A 21,536-nucleotide genomic window follows, 5' to 3' on the forward strand; every position below is an offset into this window, starting at 1 on the left:
GGAGTCTGCGAGGTGAAGTGGAAAGTGGGCCCCACCCAACCTCTGGTGGAAGCCTGGGCACAGCTTGGCTTCTCTCTGGGGACCACACTGGCATTTCCCCTGAGTGAGTGCTGGCTGAGCCCACTCCCTCAGGCTGGGAGTGTGGTGGAACTTTTCCTGGGCCCATCATGAAGTAGGGTTTCTACCAACATCCAGATGGAGGTTCCTGTCTCAGTTCTGCCAGACTGGCCCAGTGGCTGTGCCTAAGCCCCTTGTCTCCAAGGCTTAGGATCCCATCTATACATTGGGAGCTGCACTGAAGGGATTCCAAGCAGTTTTAACATTCAGAGACCCTATTGCCCTATTCAATGTACTCACTGGGTTACTGTCCCAGGATTACAGTCTCCCCAGCTCCAGAGAACTGGGCTTGTGTCTCCACACATCAATCTACTGACTTTGGTTGGACTAACGATATTTAGAATGGGGTGTTGGTGCCTGGGATGGTGGCACACCCCATAATCCCAGCTACTCAGGAGGGTGAGGCAGAAGGATTACAAGTTTAAGGCCAGCCCCAGAAATTTAGCAAGACCCTGTTCAAAATAAAAATTTGTAAAAAGGGAAGGGATGTTGCTCAGAGGTAGGACATCCTGGGTTCAATCCCCAGTACTACAAAAGAAAGGGAGGAGAAACCAAGGAAGGAAAGAAGGAAGGAAGTTGCCTTCCCAAAGGTCAAGCTGGCAACAAGGGCTGAGGGTGGGACCTCCTAGGCAGAGGATGCAGCTTTGGTCTCTTTGCCCTCTAAAGACACATTGGGCCCCTGTTTCCAGGAATCTGAAAGAGCTGAGCTCAAGACTACCTGGAGGAGGGAAGGTAGGGCCTGGGCCCAAAAGGAAGGGGATAGGGTGGGGTAACTGTCTTGTGGGACCTAGGAGTCAGCATAGAGATGTCTCCATTAAGGGCCAAGGGTTGAGCAGGTTGAGCCTAGACTCATCCTTGGCCCAGAAACACAGGCTGCCATGGCTTCACACTTTCTCAGAGGCGACTAGACTCTTACTCCTTGGCAGGAGGTTCTCACTAATCTCCACGAAGCAAGTGCACTAAGGACCCAGGCTGTGTGGGTCCAGCCCTATGCACTGAGAGACAGGGCAGGACCTAGAAATAGAGGACTACCTGGAAACCTGGGCTCTGGGCAGCACTAGGTACACAGGGAATATTGAAGGACTGTCACCCATGGATACTTTGGGACTCAGATGTAAAAGGAAAGAGTTAATTAAGTGAAGCACAGAGGGTTTGGGGCAAGCACTCTAGATCTTTAGTTACCTGTACAATTTGGAAATTAGTCATTTTGCTCTCTCTCCCAGTACTGTTCCATCAGCGCTGTACCTGATGCTCCTATTATGGCCCTTTCTTTGGGGAAAGGCATAGTCTTAAGAGAATGGGGCTGTAGATCCAGGATGTGGCTATATTCTTGGGGAAAGACCAAATTAAAATGAGAGCCAACCCTGAGGCTCTCTGGCTCAGACTTCCTGCAAGAGGTGGGCATGGAGCTAGCTCAGATGTGGACTGAGCTCCACAAGGTCTAGGATATGCTACAAGCTGGAGACTCCTAGCTGGAGGCTCAATAGTGGGTGCCAGAAGCTGCTCAGCGCCAGATACTCAACGGCAGTACTCCAATTCTGCATGGCCCAGGCCTGCAGAGTCCTACAGGCTTCCCCAGGTCCAATCTTTGGTGCCCAGCTAGCCATCACCTTCCCTTCCCCACACTGGGTCAGTCAAGATCCTGCCAAGACCCTGAGAGTGGGCTCACTACCTCTCTCCCAGCTCCAGTTGGCTCCCTGAGCAGCTAGGGCCTCTGGGGAGGAGATGGTGGAAAAATGAGGTCACAGGGCAGGGGTGTGGGACACTGCTTTCCCTCATGGAGCATTTGGCAGGCCTTATAATCCCTCCTCTTTGTTACAGGATTGGAAACACAAGTCTTCTCCTGCCCTCAGGAGGAAGGGTGGGGCTAGGGCAGCAGGTGTGGGGGTGTGCTGCTGGACCTGGGCCCCACGTCTCTCCTAACATGTCTTCTTTCTCCCTGATGAGGGATACAGGGAAGAAGCTAGAGGGCAGGCAGGTGGGTTCTGGGGGTGCAGGGAGTCAGGACGTCTAGGTTCCTGGGCCTGGGTGTCAGCTGGAGGAGGGTGGTCTTCAGACCACTGCACAATCCTATGCTGCACTGTGTGTCGCTTACCTGCTTGGGGAGTGAAAGCAAGTCCTGCCTTTGCTAAGTCTGCTTCCTCATCTCTAAAATGGGAACGACAGTCCCTGCATATAGGATTGATATGAGGATTGCACGGGACAGTATGTTTGTGCCTGGTTCAGGGCTTGTTTTCCTGGTCCCCTATTTCCCCTCTACCTGGGGTCCAGGTGGGTTGAGCTGGAACTAAAGCCATAGAGCTGTGCACACATACCTATGACCCATAAGTTTGAGTCACAAAGTCCCTTTTGCCCAGTGTGCAATGATCAAGCCTTCATTTGCCTTCTTACTAAACTCAGAAACAGGACATTGCTGTGATCAGCTGCTCAGGATCACCAATGTGACACAGCCACTGAGTGGAGGCAGTGTTTGCTTGTGCTTGGAAGCTATTCCACTATGAGGTCTTCAGCTTTGAGGGCTGTGGGGAGGAGCTCCATGGGGCAGGGCTCCTGTCTCTGATCCAGCTCCTCTTCAGGCACCTTAGGAAAAGAGTCAGGGCCACTGAAAGGCACTGGAAGGCTCCAGCCAATTAAAAACCCCTGCAGGTTGCATTTATAGCCCTCCAAAGAGGCAAGAGTGATCACTCCTTGTGGGACCCAGGTCTAGTTCCTTTGTGCCTTGGTCTCCCCATTGACAACTTCGAGGGAAAATAGAAGGCTGGGAGGGTCCTTCCAGCAGGAGCTTGGCTGGCCTCCCTCTTCCTGGCAGAGCCAGAGCTACCCCATGCCTAGAAGCTGCAGCCTCTTAGTACCACGTGGAGTCTGCCTCTGCTCATCTGTCTCAGATTCCAGCTCCAGCCTCTGAGCCACAGAGAAGAGGAGCACCTGAGAACAGCTGGGAGCCAGGGGACATACCCAGGCAACATGGAGACCATGGCCCAGTGCACCAGGGTACAGATTCACAGCCTCGTAGTGCAGCTCAAGAGATAGAGGTCAGTCCCTGGCCCACTGCCAGTAAGCGGGGTAGTCCTGGCATTAGAGGGACTGAATTGAGAGGTCTTGAAGAGCCAAGAGTGCGCAGGGATTCCTCAGGGAGGAGCAGGCTCCTGTGTTTGTGTCTGTCAGGGTTTGTGCTAGGCAACTGCAGTCAGAGGTCTCCCTATCAATAGAAACCTCTCCCTGTCCCCTGCCTACCTATGGGACTGAAATGTCCATATTGGCACAATGTTAAGATTTCTGACTTTCAAATAAGGCCACCTGGCCCTTTCCCAGGGCATTCTGTGGCTAGGAGTAGAGCTGGGAGAGGAGTGGCCACTGGGGGTACTAGCGTCCTTGTAGGGCATCATTGGTACAGTGCCATCAATGTGCCCACCAGCACCCCCTTGGTCTTACTGCTGAAGGCCTTGGGCACTGGGCTTCAGACATTTTGGTGAGTTATTCACTTATGCCTCAGATCACATCACAATTACCATTTCACAGACAGGGAGAGAAGGGCAGTGACTTGCCCTAGGTCACACGGCAAAACAACAGCCAAGCCCCTAGCCCCCTAACCTGTCCCAGAAAGGCGTTTTCTTCTATCATACTTCATATTCTGAGCTTGATAGCACGACTGTCCTCAATAGCCACAGGCAAGTTTGGCTTAGGCTGTGTCTCTCCTTCAAGGTCATCTGGCTACTCTTCTTCACCTGAACTCCTCTCCCATTCTGCTTTGCGATTCCTCCCCTATAGAACTCTTGTCAGCCGGGCTCTATACCCAGAACCCTCCTTCCATCTACTTTAGACTGAAGCAGCATTGTGAGGATGAGGCTTCATGCCACCCTGTCCTTCTTTTCTGGGGTTTCCAAGATGCCAACCCAGATTCACATGATTGCTCCAAGGCTGGGTATCGAGCCCAACTGGCCATGTGGGCCCCCGCCTGGATCACTGATTGGAGCAGGGCTAGTCCCTCTTGGGCTGAAGACCAGACACATAAAACTTGGGACCTATCAGTTGTCCTGGTTTTCACCATGTGGAAAGAGCTGGATTTCAGTGACAGTAAATGGAGAAAGTGGAATTGGGATGGAGAAATTATAGTTCATCCAAGGGGGTCTCATGCATGGAGAAGACAGACATCCCCAGTGCTGCTCCCAACTAGACTTCTGCCTCCCCCTTCAGTCCTCTGGCCTCATATAGCCCCAACTCCTGTATGTCTCCCTGACACACAGAGGACCCACCCCCAGTGAAGGGAAGGCCAGGGGCTTGTCAAAGATCACCTACCCTTCTATCCCTTTGGAGATATATATATTGAGATGGGGCTTCATTATGTTCCTTGGGCTGACCTTAAACTCCTGGGTTCAAACGATGCTCCAGCCTCAGCTTCCCGAGTACTGGGACTACTCCTGTGTGCCCCAGCGCTCAGCCCCTCTTGGCCTTGTCAATCTTGGATCCCTAACTCCTGTGGAGGGCCAACCACCAGCTGGGTACCCTCCCCCTGCTCTTCCTATTCTAGCTACTCCTTTGTTTCCTCTTCCCAGCAGTGATCCCAAACCTCCTTTCATAAGCCCCTCAGACACCATTTCCCCTTTCCTTCATGGCAATGACCTCCACTCCCATTTCAAAGACCTGGTAGCCTTCTTTTCCTGCAGGCAGAGGGGTAGCCTTATGGGGTTTCCCCTTTTCTGTCATGGCAATTAGGCTAAAGTCATTCCTAGGCTTTACCACTGTGCCCTCAGCCCTCAGCTCCCCGGGAGTGTGGTCTAATCCTGGTAGACAGGTGATAGTGTGGCCTGATGAGGGTAGTTGGGAAAGCTTTTCTTGGAGCTGCCACCCAGTGACCTCTGGCTGGGGGCAGCATGGCACAGTGGAGACCAGGGGACAAAAAGTCCTGGGTGCTCTTCCTCTGTCTGGTTAGCATGCTGGCAGGCCCCTTCTTCTCCCAGAAAGGAAGCACATCAGGCAGAGTTTAAGGGGAGCTGCTTCAAGCACTTTTTTTTGTATGTGGCGCTGGTGATAAAACCCAGGGCCTTGAATGTGCTAGGCAAGTGCTCTACCACGGAACTATACCCCCAGCCCTTTTGAGATGAGGTCTTCGCTAAGTTGCCCAGGCTGGCCTCAAGCTTGGGATTCTCCTGCCACAGCACCTGAGTTGCTAGGATTATAGATATCTTACTTCACCTGGCTTGGAAGAGCCTTTCTAAACCTGAACTCTGGTTAAAACACAGCCTCTGATTCTCAGAAGATGGTACCCAAATCCTTTAGTCTGGAGTCTTTTATCTTTTCCCAATCCCCCACCACTCCCACCCCTCTGACCCTTGGCACTGGTTAGTCCAACACCAGATTCTCTGATGCCACTGCATTTCCATACCCATCAGTTCCCTGCTGGAAGGGCTCTTCCTAAACATCTCCAGCTGGCTCTTCCACATATAATGGCACTTCCTGGGAAGACCTCCAGAGATTCCCAGGTGAGTTGCTCCAGCTTCCACCTTTTATGTTGTATGTTTGTATGTACGTATGTCTATATATCATATATGATGAGCGCTCATAAAAAAATGGATCCAAAAATTTTTTTTTTATTCACGTGATTTAAATGGTTTAATTTAAATTGGGTAAACAGCTGTTGAGGATTGTTTTAATATGTGAACAAAAAAGGAGGTTAACAGATCTGTTTGTTTACTTTCACCTTTCCTTTTCATTATATTTAATAATTCTGTTCAAGATAAGGTACATTGTTAAGAAAACTGTTTTCTTTTAGTGCCTTCTGGAATGTTACATAATTTTTTCTTTAGCCATTATTGCCAGAATTCCTATCTTCATCACAGTGCCGGTGAAGACAAAGATAAAACCAATCTACAGCTTCTGCAATAACCATCACTGAACTGCTTGCAGAACTTGCCTGGACTATATGTATCACTTGTATGCATTGTGAACTATCTGTTGGTGCAGCGACTTGTGGTAGTGTTGGGGTATTTTTGCTGATGGTGTCATCGGTGGTACAATTTTTCCAAAAGGAGCCATCAATTGACTTGGTGTATCTTCCTCCCTTCTGCTTGTCATGGTCGTTCAGCTAAAATTTGGGGGCCAACAGAGGTGAGGCAAAGAACCTCACCCCCCCCCCCCCCCGTACAAAGACCTATCCACAGGTGCGACTGTATGCTGGACCGGTAGTCAATGACGGGTAAGATCCAACTGCAATGGAAGTTGGTCAGGCAGTTTTTTCCCTGAACATCCTCAGTAATTAGCTTGAACTTCCTAAATGCAACTTCATCATTCTGCAGATCAGCAAGACTCACTTCAAATACCCGACCCTTGAGGCCATCAGAAGCAATTTTGGTTCCCTGGGTCCTGGTGACCAATGTTTTTCCAACATTTCTTATATTGAACATTGCCGGTGCTTTCACATCATACCAATCTTTCTTAGAAAATGGATCAACTACTTCTTGGCTCCCTTCTTGCTGCCTTTTGTAAGGCGCTTGTTCTTGCCTACCGCCATGGTGCTGCTCAGAGAGCCAAAAGGACCTGTCCACTGTCGACTGTTCATATAGAGTCTGTGTTATACCACATCCCAAAGAACAAGTCTTTGTCTAGATGCCGTGTCTTTTCCCTTGGCATCTAGCAGTTCAGCAGGAGCATGCTAAGCTAAAGAGGTGATCCCCTGGCCCTATGCCTGTCAGGACAATGAGGTAACCCTAATGGAATCAGCTTTGGTGACTACCCAATGATAAGAGTACACTGCTAAAACAGCAGATAACCTGAGAGTAGATGCTCTGGGGATGAAACGTAAGCAGTGCAGGGGAGAAGGTTCAGAGAAGCCAGGGGACCAGAGAAGCAGCTCCCTTGCTCCCTTTTCACTCTGAAGGACCTCACACCGTGCAAGAGTCACTCAAAGCAACAGAGAGACCTGCTTGTGAAGAGGTAGAGTTTTATTGAAATATAAACATTCAAGAACATGTAAGATAGAAAATAACCACAACATATAGACACTTGCTGCAAGAGGATGTCTGAGGTATTTATTCACTGCCTAGGCTACCCATGTGCTATCACATTTTTCCTGGTTAAAATACATATAAGATGGGAAAGGGGAGGGGACAGAGTTGCTCTGGCCAACTGCCTCCCATGTGGCCTTCAAGGACTGAACCTCCAGGGAAAGCTCTGCTTGGGCCAGAGCGTGGATGCTGGGGCACCAGCTAGTGCCTCTACTCTCACACTTTCTGGCTGAGCCCCTGCTGCTGGCCTTAGGAAAGAGGGCACTTGGAGGGACAGATTAGCATGATGCCTGAGGAAAGGGAAAGGGTTCAATGCCAGAAAAACCCAGTGCACTGACCCTGCATCTTCTGGGTGGGAAGAGTCCATTCTTTTGTGACCAAACCCTGAGAAAGATACATTGACCAAATGTCTGAGACTCTCTCAAGTGGGCCCAGAATCAGCCACCTGGGCTTCTCACTGGCACCAGATTCCAGATGCCCTTCTCTGCCCACACCTGGCATGTGCCTGGCGGGAGAGGCTTCTGAGGCCAGAGGGGCAGCCCCCAGGGGATGGGCTGTGCCCATGTGTATGAGTAAATGTGTGTGAAAATATGCAAATGTGTGTAAATGTGAGAATGCATGTGTGTACATGTGTGAACACGTGTGTGTGCACACATGCGCAGATGTGTGGAAGGCCGGGGGAGGGAGGAGGAGATGCAGGTCAGCAGAGCGGCTGCTTACCAGGTTGAGGTATGTCTTGCGTGCAAGCTTTTGATTTCCCTTTCTTTCCCTAGATAGGACCAAGTATAGGCCATGCTGTGATCTCCACTGCCACCACCCAGGGAGTTCTTGTGGGTGGTGTTCCAGTGAACTCTTTTGGCCGAGAGGCGAGCCTTGTGCAAGCATCACGCCTTCTTTACCACACAGGAGCAGCGGGAGCCAAGAGAAGAGAAGGAGCTCTCTCAACATTTCCTCGTTCCCTGGGTAGCTTGGCCACCAGCAGGGCCCACAGCCACCTACCTCATGTCCTGAGGTGGGAATGCTAAGGGAGGAGAGATGTCCTGCCTACCCTGTCAGCTGGAGCAGAGGGCGGCAGAACACAGGAGTCAAGGCCCTCTTCAGAAGCAGCCAGCAAGAGTGGGCCTCTCCATCTGCCCCTCCCTCCCACCACAGTGATCCCTGAGTCATCCCACCTGCTCCCGCCTGGCCTGTGGGCTGGGGCCTGGGCAGGGCTGGAGGGGCTGGCTACTGAGCCAGGGCTGGCTACTGAGCCTCATCTGGCTGGGGTGATCCGCTCTCATTTCTTTGGTGCTACAACAACAGCAACAACAATAACAATTTAAAAATAAAAAACAAAAAGTCAGCAAAACACATATAAAAAAGATTTCAGAGATGCAAATACTTCCTGAAGAATCCAACATCAACAATTACAAATCTGAGGTATTTCAGTGAACCTGACATCAGCACATCTGGGGCTAATGGGGCTGAGATGGCCCCAAGAGACGATGACAGGAGCCAGGGACAAATGGGTTGTCTTGGGAGTGCTGGCCAACAAGGGCAAGTGGGGAGCCTGAGGTTTGGGAGGGTCAGAATAGGATCCGTGTGAAGTGGGTGCCAGGGCCTAGGCAGCCTAAGCTCTGCTTCTCTTCAGCAGCTGCCTGGAGGTCCTGGGACTGAAGTCTGTTCTCACGTGCTCTTTCTCAGGCCCTTTAAAAGGGGATATAGGATCCTGAGTACTGATTCAAGACTTGGATTTGAGGGACCCACCCTCCAGGAACCAAACAGTAGGCTAGGTGGGCTGGGAGGGCCCCATCCCATGCTCTGCAGACAAGAGCCAGGAAGGCACGCTCTTGGCTCCTAGCAGCACCACAAGGGATTTTAAAACTGGGGGACTGGGTCAAGGAAGAGAGCAGTGGAGTTGGGGTGATGGTAGAAGGCAGGGAAAAGGAAATAAATTAAAGGGGAAGGGATATGGAGGGCCTCCAGCCCTGTGTCGGCTTTCAGATTGTCGATACACTGTGACCCGGGATGGGAAGTGGCCGGGGAACCCTAGAGAAAGCTAGACACCCAGACCTCTGCCAAGTTCTCCAGGTCAATCCCTGATTGGACAACGCTGACCTGTCCCACCCTCTAGCCTCTCCCTGTCCCCAGAGAACAGCAGGACCTGAAAGGAGCCTGGACAGACGGTCATGTCCAAACTCTCAACGTCTGGCCAAATGGTGTTTGATGTGGGCTCCGTGAGATGAGGTAACTTCTGTGCATCAACTTCCTTCACTCTCGGCAGGAGTAGGGAGTGGGTAGCTGGGTGCTGCCCGTCAGAGGGACCAGCTGGTGGAGGGCTCTGCACTGGGGGTGCCCCGTGATGAGGTAGGACTTGGTGAGCAGTGAGAGCTGCTGCTGCTGCTGCTGGCACTGCTGCCGATGCTCTGGGGAGCAGAGCCTGCAATGAGGTGGACCACTGGTTTCTGGGCAAACAGCACACCTAGGGTGGGGAGGAGAAACAGTGTGGGCTGAAGAGACAGCGGACTCAGTTCAACAAGGACTGACTGCAGGTCTAACCCTAAGTATGCTCTGCTCTCCATACAATGCAAGGTGCCAACAGAAGCCCAGACACTGTCCTGCCTTCCTGTGCTCACACACTGCTTAGGGGACAGAGAAGAAACAGTAACTTCGCTAGAACATTACAAATGCTCTGAGACCAGTGTAACCAGTGTTGTGGGAACACTGGAGAGGGTTTGGAGAGCAAGGGAGGGTAGGATGTGAAAGGATCCAGCAGGAGAGTGAGCCTGGGCTACTGGAAGTGGGAAAAGTGGCCAAGTGAAGAAAAGCATGGCCAGAGAATCTGAGACACAGACACAGCAGGGAAAGGTGCAAACTGACAAGGGCTGGTTGAAGTGTGTGGGACAACCAAGGGGTAGTGATGGCCAGGGCTATAGCAGATGGGGTTGGAGAGATGCGCAGGCAAGGTGGTGTGGTTTGCAAGGGCCATGGAGGCCCTGAAAATTTTGGGCAGGAGAGGGATATCAGAGTATTCTTTGGGGAGTGAGAGGAACCTGGGTGAGAGAGGAGGGGAGGCCTCCAGGGACTCTACTTTAGTGGTGCCAGCAAGGACAGGGGAGGAGTTGGAGAAGAGAAAAGCACTAGGAGGGTGGGGAAAGGCCCTGTCCCCGATGCTGGTGGTAGGTAGCCCACCAGAGACCTACAGCATGAGGGGCCCATGGGGCCTGCATGGTGGTGCAGTGTGTATGGGGGGTGTAGCTCCAGAACAGAAGCATTCAAACAGGCAAAGCCCTGGGGAAGCACCTCCAGTTGTTTGTTGTTGTTTGCTTTAGCACAGAGCTTCATCCCCAGCCCTTTTTATTTTCTCAGACAGGGTGTCACTAAGATTACAGGTATGCACCATCACAACCAGCTACAACCCCAGTTTTGATAGAAGGTGCAGCTGTAAGGCTTTAAAGCCTTTGTACTAGATGCCTCTCCAGGCTGGCTGACACTCTTTTGCATCCTGAGTAAAACAGGCAAGTGACACCTAGCCCAGGCCTTGTGGCCCCTAATGATAGTTGTACTTACCAACACTCAGCTGGACTTGTTCCCAAGGTGGTCCCTAAACCACTGGAATGGCAGTGGAAAAGAACTGCTGTTTCTATGAATATGAAGCTGAACACTTTAAAGAGGCTCAGTAAAGGTATAAAACCAACCAACAAACAAAAAACTGTTGGTAAATTAGGTTTAGGAACAACTGAAAAAGACTGGGGAAGAAACCATAAAAATGTATATTGATTGTGCTGCAGTTAGACTCCTTTGCCAGGGTCTCAACCCATGGTCCATTTTAAAGAAAGGGAATGACACATAATGTAATATGAGTGTATGTTATGGTCAGAGAAAGGAGATGCATGTATTGCAAGACCCATTCTTGGTGGGCACTAACTTAGCTTGTAAGTTACTACAATGTTTAAAGGCACTAATGTAGTATTGATTATGAATCCTCACATAAATGATTTCTTCAATTAATCTACCAACCATCAACCAAAAAAGAGTTAGATGAAGGGTGTCTGTCAATGTTGGGGGTGGCATCCTTCAGCATCCTTTATTCTTCTGTAGTCCAGAAGAACCCCTTTACCTTTGGAACTAAGACAATGTGAAAGGAAGCAGGGCCAGTCAGGGAACTGAACTGCTACTGGCTGCCACTGTGTGGGCATCTTCCGGGACTCTAGGGCCTACCTGCATAGGTGGTGCCATCGATGTCCACAGACATGTTAATGCTCCCAATGCTGCTTGTGGTCAGGTTCAGGGCTGCAGTCGAGGCATCTGCTCTGTCTTCTGGTGGTGAAAGGGAGAAGCAAGTCTGGTCAAGCTTCCTATTATGCTCCTACTGTTCTCTCTGGTGCTTCCTGGCAACCCCTGACTCAAGGCCTCACACCATTAGAAAGCACCTACATAACCACCTCCTGAACACACAGTGTGAGAGGGAACCAGGCTCAGTCAGCTTCCCAGTACTGACTTTCTCCAGTGAACCAGTTCTTTCTTTCTTTTTTTTGGTACCAGAGTTGAACCCAGGGGCACTAAACCACTAAGCCACACTCATAGTCATTTTATTCAGACAGGGTCTTGATAGGTTACTGAGGCTGGCTTTAAACTTGTGATCCTTCTCCCTCAGCCTCCCAGGTCACTGGGAGAACAGGCATGTGCCACTGCACCCAGTTACTCAGTGAACCAGTTCTTTTCCCCTCTGCTCATGGAGAGAAGGGATCACAGTCAGCAGGCAGGCTGGCCAGTTCTACAGTTGTGCACTAATACTCTCGGGGTGATTTGGCAAACTATGAGTACCCATTAGACACTGGGTATAGGAAATCAGAGACCAACAAAACTCAGCCTTGACTCTTGAGGATTTACCCTGTCCCTTGCCCCTTGATTGTAAATCATCAGGGTTAGATGTGTATGTTCTCAATACTTGGTCAGCTAGCACATAGGGACTCTGTCTCTGCAACACACAGAGCACCAAGAATTCTTCCAAGTGAGCTGCCTTTCTGTTAGCCTCTGGCTTTATACAGGAACAGGGCGGCAGGCCCCTGAAATGGCTGTTACCATCTAGCTTCCTTCTGCTCCTCACCCAGGAACAGTGGGTAGGGATTGGCTGCCCTGGAATCTGCACTAGCTCTCTTCACACCTGCCTCCTTCCAGGACATGCTTATGCATGTCTGCTGTGAGACAGAGTCACAGCAAGAATGGCAAAGAACAGGTGTGTGAGGGGAAAGGGGAGAAAGAGGAATAAGGAAAATGGAGATAGTTTTTTGGAAAAAGAGAAGGTGGGCCACTAGAAAGATGTAGAGGGGAAGGGGAAAGATGTCACTTATGTCGCCAAACTTGTATTTCCTACTTTTTATTCCTGATGGCCTCCAGCACTCTGATGTTTCCCTGCTGACCCTTTGTTGAGCCTTAGGAACAACAAGTGTATTTTCCTCCCAGACCAGAAGGCCAGACCACAGTACCCTGCTCTGGCCTATATCCTGTGAGGTACAGGGGGGTAGGCCAAGCCCTTTAATTTAGACAGATCAAAAGGTGGGTGGGGAAGAGAAGTACAGCAGCTGTCTTTGACTTCCCAGGGCACTGCCTGAAGCAACTTCTGGTTCTCTAGAAAACCTCAGCTTGATGAACAGAGATATTAGTTGCCAAAGAAACTCCATGTGGTTCTCTTTTGGGACCTGGAAGGCAGATCTGAAGGGGCCCCTTCTAGGTCAGGATTATGTACTTTACCTCATTGCCTGCCCGGTCCCAGGAGATGTGAATGAAACTCTAATGGAGTTGGATTTGGCATGTATCAGGAAGGGAAGACTGAGCCCTGAGCCTGGCACTCACCCCTGCCATTGATTTTAATCTTCATGGGGAGCTGCCGTGCCATGCTGAAGAAGTTGCGCTGGAAGGCCTGCTGTACCAGGCGCTGCTCCTCCTCTGATAGCCTTGAGGCCTTCTTCTCAGGAGGCTCTCCTGACTCCAGTCGCTCTCGCAGCTGCTCTAGTGTGGCAGTCCGGGTACTGGCCTGCTGGCCTGCTAAAGTCAAGGGCACAGCCAGGCGATTTGGCACGGGCACTGTAGTCATTGGGACTCCATCACCTGTGAAGGAAGTGGAACTAGACCAATCCATGATCACCCTTCCCACCCAACAACCCCATCTTGGGACACAGAGAAACTGGGCTCCCTTCTTTCTTCCCTTCCCTCTTCCCCCAGGGCCCTGCTGACCTTTCCTGAGAGTGGATGCTGGGGATATCCGAGGGCTACTGGTATTGGTGCCACTGCTGGAGCCAAGCCCAAGGATGGGGAAGCGAATCTTGGGTGGTGAGAGAAGGGCTGGAGCCCCAGTAGCGGCAGCAGTAGCAGCAGCAGCAGCAGGTGAGTAGCCAAAGAGAGAGGAGCTGTAGCTGGGCCGACGGCCCTCTCTCCGGTTGCCATCAATGGCTGCCTGGAGCTCAGCTGGAGAGCTCAAGGCTTTCTTCTCACACTCATAGGCATAGAGATACTTCATATACCTGTGGGGAAGGAAGCAAGCAAGAAGAATAACCCAGAACAGCCCAACATGTGGGGCCTGCCTGTAATCCCAGTGGCTTAGCAGGCTGAGGCAGGAGGATCATGAGTTCAAAGCCAGCCTGAGCAACTTAGTGATGTACTAAGCAATTCAGTGAAACCCTGTCTCTAATAAAATATAAAAAAGGGGTCTGGGGATATAGCTCAGTTGGTAGAATGCTTGCCTCACATGCACAAGGCCCTGGGTTCAATTTCCAGCACCACAAAAAATAAGTAAACAATTAAACATACAAATAAATAAATAAAAAAGGCTGGGGGTGTGGCTCAGTAGTTAAGAGCTCCCGGGTTCAACCCCAGTACCAAACCAAAACAAAACAAACAAAACCCAGAACACAGCATCAGAGACTGCCCAGGCAAAGCTGATGGGTTTCTGGAAGCAGCCTCTGTTAGGCAAGCTCTAGGGCACGTTGGTGTACTTAGTGGAAGAGAAAAGTTTGGGATCACTGGACATGCTGATTTAAGGCCCCTTTAACTGCTACTTAATTCTAAACATTGCTCAAATCTGAAGCACTGGTCATTAAGGGAAATCAGCAACATCTTAACTAACATTTTCACATTTGTTTTGGTGCCTTTTCAGGGCCCTGAGAGAAATGAGGTCCCTTGGGGAGCAAGTGCTGTTTGGGAGGCAATATTCTGGAAAGAGTGTGGATTTTAGAGATAGACACCCAGGCCTGACTCCTTGATCTTAACATTTTGATAGATAGAAACACTTCTTCCACTGTGCTTGGGACCTAGAAGTAATGTCCTTCTTTGTGTCAAGTGCCCCAAGAAGTAATTCTCTCCCTACAAACCTTGCTATTCTGGTCATTGCTCTGTTCCCAACTTCTACTGGAATAGTTCCAACAGATAAGATGCTTCTACCTTTCAACAAGACCATGACATACTACCAAACTGATGTGTCAGCTGTTCATTCCCTATTCTTCACATAGCAACTTCCAGAGTGTTCCCAAAGAACAGATTCCCCTCTGGCCTTCATTCTCTAGTGCTACTTGTGGTTCTACTGCTTCTGTGACTTTTGAAACTAACTCAAATAGTGACAAAAATAGGTCGTGATACCATGGAGCCTGACTGCAAGCTGAGTGTCAGGTAAGAAGGGCCACTTGTGCTGTTTGGGAGGCGATACTCTGGAAAGAGTGTGGATTTTAGAGATAGACGGACACCCAGGCCTGAATCTCAACTCTACCACTTATTGGCTGGTATAGCCTTGACCAAATCATTCAACCTCAAAGACTTAGTTTTTATAATATAGAAATTAGGGAAATGTATACTTCACAAGACAGAGGTTTAAATAAAAGAGAATGGTAAAGTACCAGTACACAGAAGACCCTGGGTTAGGGCGACTCTCACTGTTATCTGGTCTAGTGTGAGATTCATCTCTAAAGCTCCTCACTGTTTCAGGAATTCCATTCCTCCTATTAACTGTGTAATGGAATGTCCTTCCTTCCTCCTCCAGCTCTGGGCTAAAACATCCCCTTTCTCTAGCTTCCACCTCCTTCCCCAGCCCTGGTCACTCACTGGGTCCTGAGGGTAAAGGCGGCGCTGGTGATAGATGTGGGCAGGTTCAGGCCTTTGGTGATCTCCCTCCAGATCTTCTTGTTAATGATCTCCACCAGGCCCCCCTTCTCTGTCACCAGCTTATACAGCATGTATAGATCCAGGATCTGCTTGGCCATGATGGGGATCCGGTTGATGGGAGTCCCTGTGATCATATAATAAGAGAAAGACAGGGCTGAGAAAGATGCCTGCGTATGCTCACACTTAGCTGAGTTGGAAACACTGTTCATGAATCTGCTTAGAAGTGTGATTTAACTCAAATTCCCCAAACCTGAAAGCTGTCAGACTAGCTGTTGATTCTCTTTAGGATGAGAAGGACAGGTCCAACTCCCAGGGTAAGTGGCTTTAGGCAAGACACTTAGCTTCTCTGGATCTGTTTTCCCATTTGTAAATAAGAGGGCAGGACTAGATGAATTCAGTGGGGTTGTCTGTTTGCAATACAATTCCAGATTATTTCCTAATGGTTTGGCAATTTATACTCCTCTGGAGCATCTGGACTCTACTCAGGGGCTGCTTCCTCTGGCAGGTCTTATCCTGACTCCCTGGAAGGAGAGGCCCTTCCTGATCATACACCTGGCTAGAACCTTGTTACTCCCTGGTAGCAGTTTGTCAATAGTATATTCCTTTGCATACTGCCTGCCTACTTCTCCCCTCCTGCTACAGGATGGAGACATGGTTTCTTTCTTTCCTGTGTGCCTCACCATGTCAAAGGAGCTGCTGGACAAACAGATCTCCAGGGGAATGAAAAGCCACTCAACAATTCTCTTTCCACTAATCACCCCACCCCCTCTCTGGCCTCTGAAAGAGGGAGGGTCAGAACAGCTTCCGCCCAATAGCCCCGAGGGGAAGTGAGAGGAGCCAGGGACTTGATTAGGAAACCTGGCACCGGGCAGGAAGGGCTACTAATGAGCACCAGGGGATGGAAGGGAGGGCGGTACTGGGGTCCCTTCACAGCCGGCTGGGATGCTCATCAGGAGGCGTGATGGATGACTGTCATTTGGCAGCCCCGGGATTAATGATCTATAGGTCAGAGGGGAGAATTCCACAGGGAAGGGTCACCGTCCAGGGCAGAGTATAAGACTTGTTGCCTTTTGATGGCAAACTCCTTTTACTGTACACAGGCTGCTGCTGCTTTTCGCGTACCTCCCCTGCCTGCCCCCATCTCACTGAGGACACACTGAGCTCTCTGGTGGTGTCACAACAGCTTGAGCAGGGGGTGGGGGGGGCTATTTGCTGCTCTGCTTCTCCCGCTCTCTCCCTTAAAGGCAGGCGGCAGGCCAGTTTTCTTCTCAGTCCTAAGCATCAAAAGCCAGAGAATGGAGTCAAGGGTCCCACATTTCTGAAGAGGGAGCATGTGGTAATGCTATGGAAGGATCACACCTCTTTCCTAAGAGTGGGAAGGAGTGACCAATCTTGAAGACCTTTGTCTTGACCAGTGGTCTTTCAAGAGTCAAGGACAAAGGGATCATGGAGTTAGACTGAAAATATTCATAGGTAAAATATCAGCGGATTACTGATATACTCAGACACAACAGTTCACAAAGTGGTTAACATCTCCCCATGCTGTTGTGGACAGTGAACCTCACTCCTACCACAAAGACAAAAGCCTGATGTGGCAGAATTGATCTCCTAGCAGGACAGGGCTAACACTACTTCCTTCTGGAGGCCTGTATGCCCAAATATACTTATGGCTTTGATAAATACACAGCTTCCATGGCATTTCCTGAAAGTCTGGGAGGACCACTCCCAAGGTTCCTTCACATAGGCCTCCTAAGCTCACATTTCCAGAAGCTTCCAGGGCATCCTCACATGTGACCTATTCACTTCCAAGTCAGAATGTGGGTATGACCTCACTTTTATCTCTCTAAACTAATCCCTTTCCCCATCACTTCTTCTGTCCCACCCCTAACCCCCACTGTTCTCTTTTTTTTAATTTATTTTTTAGTTATAGTTGGACACAATACCTTTATTTCACTAATTTATTTTTATGTGGTGCTGAGGATTGAACCCAGGGTCTCGCACATGCCAGGCGAGTGCTCTACTGCTGAGCCACAACCCCAGCCCAATACCACTGTTTTTATAGGTTAAGCAGGAACCTCAAAGTCAGCACTAACTCCTCTTTTCTCCTTATTACCCACTTTTAGGTTGTTAGGAGGCTCCACTGATTCACCCTTTGAAGTTCCTTTCATAGGCATATTCCTTTCTGGCTAGCAGCATACCACCCATGTTCTCAATACCCAGTTACAGATCATCTATAAAGTACCACATTTCACTGCTGCCAACATGAGTATTCTGTGGATCCAAATCTTGCACCAAAACAGTTTAGTAATAATGATTTTAAGTAATACTGGCACAATTTTACTATAAAAAAAAGCTTCACATAATGGTAAAAAAAAAAAAGACATAAAATCTACCACAATTATGGGGTGAAATATGGTATTTGAGCACATCCTGACAACTCCTTTCATTCCAGTCAGCTGGGATTTCTCACCATGCTCCTTGGGCCACAGTGACTTCTGCTTCTCTGGCACTGTCCCTCCTCAGCCCTGAAATGACCTGCCTCCACTCAACCCTCAACACTGTCCACTCCCTCTATAAAGAACTGTCCAACTACCCTAGTTCACATGGATTCCTTCCCTCAGGAATTTCTGTGATACCCTTCCAAATTTGGCAATTATTCTATAAATAAGGTTCACGTATGCCATGTAGTATCTCAGGAGGACTGTTGGCTTTGGGAAGCAGGGACAGTCTTTCCTTTGCCACACCTTGAATATTATTGTGGCTAATAAATAAACCTATTATGCAGATTAAGGGAAAATGCTTCTCAAGGTATTCAGCTCTGTGGTAACTCAACTAGGAACCTTAAAACACATGCTTGTGCTTGTGGGAGGACAGCTGAGATTCAGTTTTGAGTGTCAAATGCTGATAGCCCCAACAGAGGTCACCTTCCCCTTTCAGTCTTAAAAAGGTCTCATTCATTCATTTTTTGGTACTGGGGATTGGACCCAGAGGCACTGAGCCACATCCCCAGCCCTTTTTATTTTATTTATTTATTTTTAACTGTATATGGACACAATGCCTTCACTTTATTTTTTTGTGGTGCTGAAGATCAAACCCAGTGCCTCACACGTGCCAGGCAACGTTCTACCCCTGAGCTGCAACTCCAGCCCCTCTTTTTATTTTGACATAGGGTCTTGCTAAGTTGCCTATGGCTTCATTAAGTGGCTGAGGCTGGCCTTGAACTTGTGATTCTCCTGCCTCAGCCTCCTGACTGGTTGTGGTTACTGGCATGTGCAACCACACCCAGCAACATGGGTTAAACCATCATTAAACCATTATTAAACAGCTGGGGGAACTGGAGGCAATCACCCAACTGAAGAGAGCTCTCTGAGGGTCACTGGTGTTGGTCCTGCAGTAAACCAAATCTCCACCCCCAACATGGAAGGTGAGGGGAGTGGAAAGGTGGGTGCAGAACACCAGATGGGGAAGCCTGCAGACTGTCAGTCACTGCTATCAAAGCAGGAGCTAGGATTGAGGGCTCAAAGGGCTTAAGCGCTGTGCTGCCAGGTCCCACAGTACAAGACTAGTCACATGTAAAGAATGGATGGAGAGGGGATTTTGAGATCCCAGTTTGAGATTCCAATACAATGGGGTTAAAAAAAAAATGGAAAGATGTTAAGAGTATATGTGGCTGGATTTGTGAGTACACAGAGCAGTTGTGGTTGAGGATTTTTTAAAAAAATATATATTTTTTAGTTGTAGGTGGACACAATATCTTTATTTTATTTTTATGTGGTGCTGAGGATCGAACCCAGTGCCTCATGCATGCTAGGCGAGCGCTCTACCACTGAGCCACAACCCCAGCCCATGGCTGAGGGTTTACAGCACAGCAGGGTTTGCCCAGCTGAGGGAGTGCCATTTATTAAACCACCTTGGAGAGACATACCATACAATTTTAGAACTCCATGTATTAACAGCTTTCAGACTTTGCATTATTTTCTTCGGGATCTCTTTGCAATGGTAAATTGTCAAATGTAGAGAATACATTATACTTTTAGAAATGGTCATCATTCATTTGGAAGCAAGCCAACAGGATGAAGGGATCAGGATCCCTTCATCCTGAAAGGATATTTATACTATTTTTTACCTTTATTTATTTATTTATTTATTTATTTATTTTTATGTGGTACTGAGGATCGAACCCAAGGCCTTGTACGTGCTAGGCGAGCACTCTACCACTGAGCCACAACCCCAGCTATACTGTTTTTTGACTGAAGAGGAGATGTGGACATCTAAGACAGACTTTCCAGTGTAGCTCAAACTGTCTCTAAGGGCAACTCCCCAGAGAGGAATGACATGTTCATTCTGAATAGTCAATGGACTAAATGTTCAGCCATTTAAGACAGCTTCTTTGAAGAGTAACACTGTTACAGATGTAGAAATTTTGTTAAAAATTAGTCTCTCTATAACCACCCAGAGTGTGACTGTATTAGAATGAGAACTGCTTAGGGAAGGGAAATGGTAAATGCAGAATCTGAGAAGACAAGAAGGGTCCAAGTGGTGTTTGAAGTCTAGGCTATAAAATGGCTTCTCCCAGAACCTGCAAAGGGAGAGCAGCCATTCCTGGGAATCATCTCCTCATACCAGAGGGCTGCAGCTAATGCAGGGACACCCTGGTAGTGGCCCCTGCAGCCAGTCCCACCCTGGGTATACTGGGATCCTGCTTTCCCTCACCCCACCTCACTGCACACGGACCCCTCTGGTCAGGCACTCTGGTTCCAGAGATCAAGTCAATAAGGGAATCAGTCTGTCTCCTCTGTTAAAGGGTTAAAGCAGCTCCCGGGGCAGGTTGGTCCCTGAGCACTGTCAGAAACACAGCTGAGGCCACCCACTTGGTAACTCTAGATGACAATATGATTTTTGCACATTATCTAGACAATCCAGATACAAAAAATCTGCCCTGGCTTTAATTCTTCTGATGACCAAGATTCAACTGGAATCCTCAGGTTGGTCTATCTCAACAGTTCACCTTATGCTGAATGGACCTGGTAGTCATTTCCCTTGTCAAAGAAGATTCTTCTATGAAGAAAGAGGTAGAGTCTTTTAGCTAATACATACTCCTAGGGAGTGGGACTCGGGGACTCAACAGATTCCACAGATTCAGTTTCCCCATCTATGAAATGAGGAATTTTAGAACTGACTTTCAGTTCTAAAGTCTTATGACTTTCAGAATAAAAAATCAAAACATAAATTGATAATTGTGACTACCAGAGAGAGGATAACTCACTTTTAGGGAATAATGTTGCCAAGTGACTTTGAAATGCATGATTTGGGATCTTTTCCTGTGAAGGACCTTCTATGGGGTTTAAGACTAGGTCCATGAAGTTCAAGTCCACAAGTAATGGTTCTTACCCCTTTCTTCAGGAGAAGGGGACAGGGTCTCTGACTCTCTTTAATATCCTCCTCTAAGGAAGCTGTTCACCTGAGAGAGGTAAACCTGTGACCACAATAAGCACAAAAGCAGCTTGCTGTGTACCATCAAGGAGGCAATCACACATCTGAATTGAGCTCTCTGAGGGTCACTGGTGTTGGTCCTGCAGAAAACCAAATCTCAGCTTCCAACATGTAGGGTGATGGAGGCGGGGGGGTGGGGGGGGTGGGGCATCAGAGCACCTGATGGAGAAGCCTGCAGACTGTCAGTCACTGCTATCAAAGCAGGAGCTAGGACTCAGGGTAATTAATCATGCTCCCTCTGACAGGAATCCAGGGCCTTATCTGTACCCCAAGAAATACTGCTGGTCTCCAGTTCCCTCCTCAATAAAGGAGACTGACAGTTGCAACAAAGAGGCTCCTTATCAGATTTCAGCCAGGGAGCCTGAGGCAGCACCAGGGACGGATGTAAAAGGCTTTTATGAGGGCCAGGGACCCAGTGAAGCCTCCCTGTGGGACTCCTGGGGCTTTAACCCTTGTTGGTGGGAATGCTGCTGGGCACTGGCACTAGCAGGCCAGAGTTGTCATCAGGCTTTTCCAGTACAGATATGGCCAACAAAAAATGTTCCCTGGCACTTTACCTTTCTTTCTATCAGACAATACAGAAGTAGCTAGGGTAGAGGTGAGGGCAAGAAAGGAAATGGCCACCTCTGGCTCTAGAGACAAAGATGGAAGATGGCAGAGTGCTGAAAGGAAAGCCACTTCCTCTTCATAACAGAATATGGGCATGTTCAAGTGAAGACCAGAAGCAATAAGGAGCAGGGTCCCCAGACAGACTCACATGGCTGCTTTCCTGCCTACTGGTCAGGGGTGAGG

General features: G+C 49.0%; 1 protein-coding gene and 1 pseudogene across 2 annotated transcripts in view; both read right to left on the reverse strand.

Annotated features, from left to right (window-relative positions):
* Positions 1-5,782: 5,782 nt before the first annotated feature.
* LOC308648026 (small ribosomal subunit protein eS1-like) lies at positions 5,783-6,813 on the reverse strand (annotated as a pseudogene). Its single transcript has one exon. The product of its transcript is annotated as a small ribosomal subunit protein eS1-like (transcript).
* A 239-nt stretch (positions 6,814-7,052) lies between these two features.
* ARID3B (AT-rich interaction domain 3B) overlaps positions 7,053-21,536 on the reverse strand; it is a 46,935-nt gene continuing 32,451 nt past the window's right edge. Inside the window, exons 5-9 of the mRNA XM_081292720.1 lie at positions 15,192-15,375; positions 13,335-13,621; positions 12,954-13,208; positions 11,319-11,417; positions 7,053-9,579 (exon numbers count right to left, since the gene is read on the reverse strand). Of these exons, the coding sequence (XP_081148846.1) occupies positions 9,413-9,579; positions 11,319-11,417; positions 12,954-13,208; positions 13,335-13,621; positions 15,192-15,375 (992 nt within the window). The 3' untranslated portion in view covers positions 7,053-9,412. The remainder of the gene's footprint in view (positions 9,580-11,318; positions 11,418-12,953; positions 13,209-13,334; positions 13,622-15,191; positions 15,376-21,536) is intronic.

The sequence above is a fragment of the Spermophilus citellus genome (genome assembly GCF_964194105.1).
Source record: "Spermophilus citellus genome assembly, chromosome: 4".
NCBI classification, from domain to species: domain Eukaryota; kingdom Metazoa; phylum Chordata; class Mammalia; order Rodentia; family Sciuridae; genus Spermophilus; species Spermophilus citellus.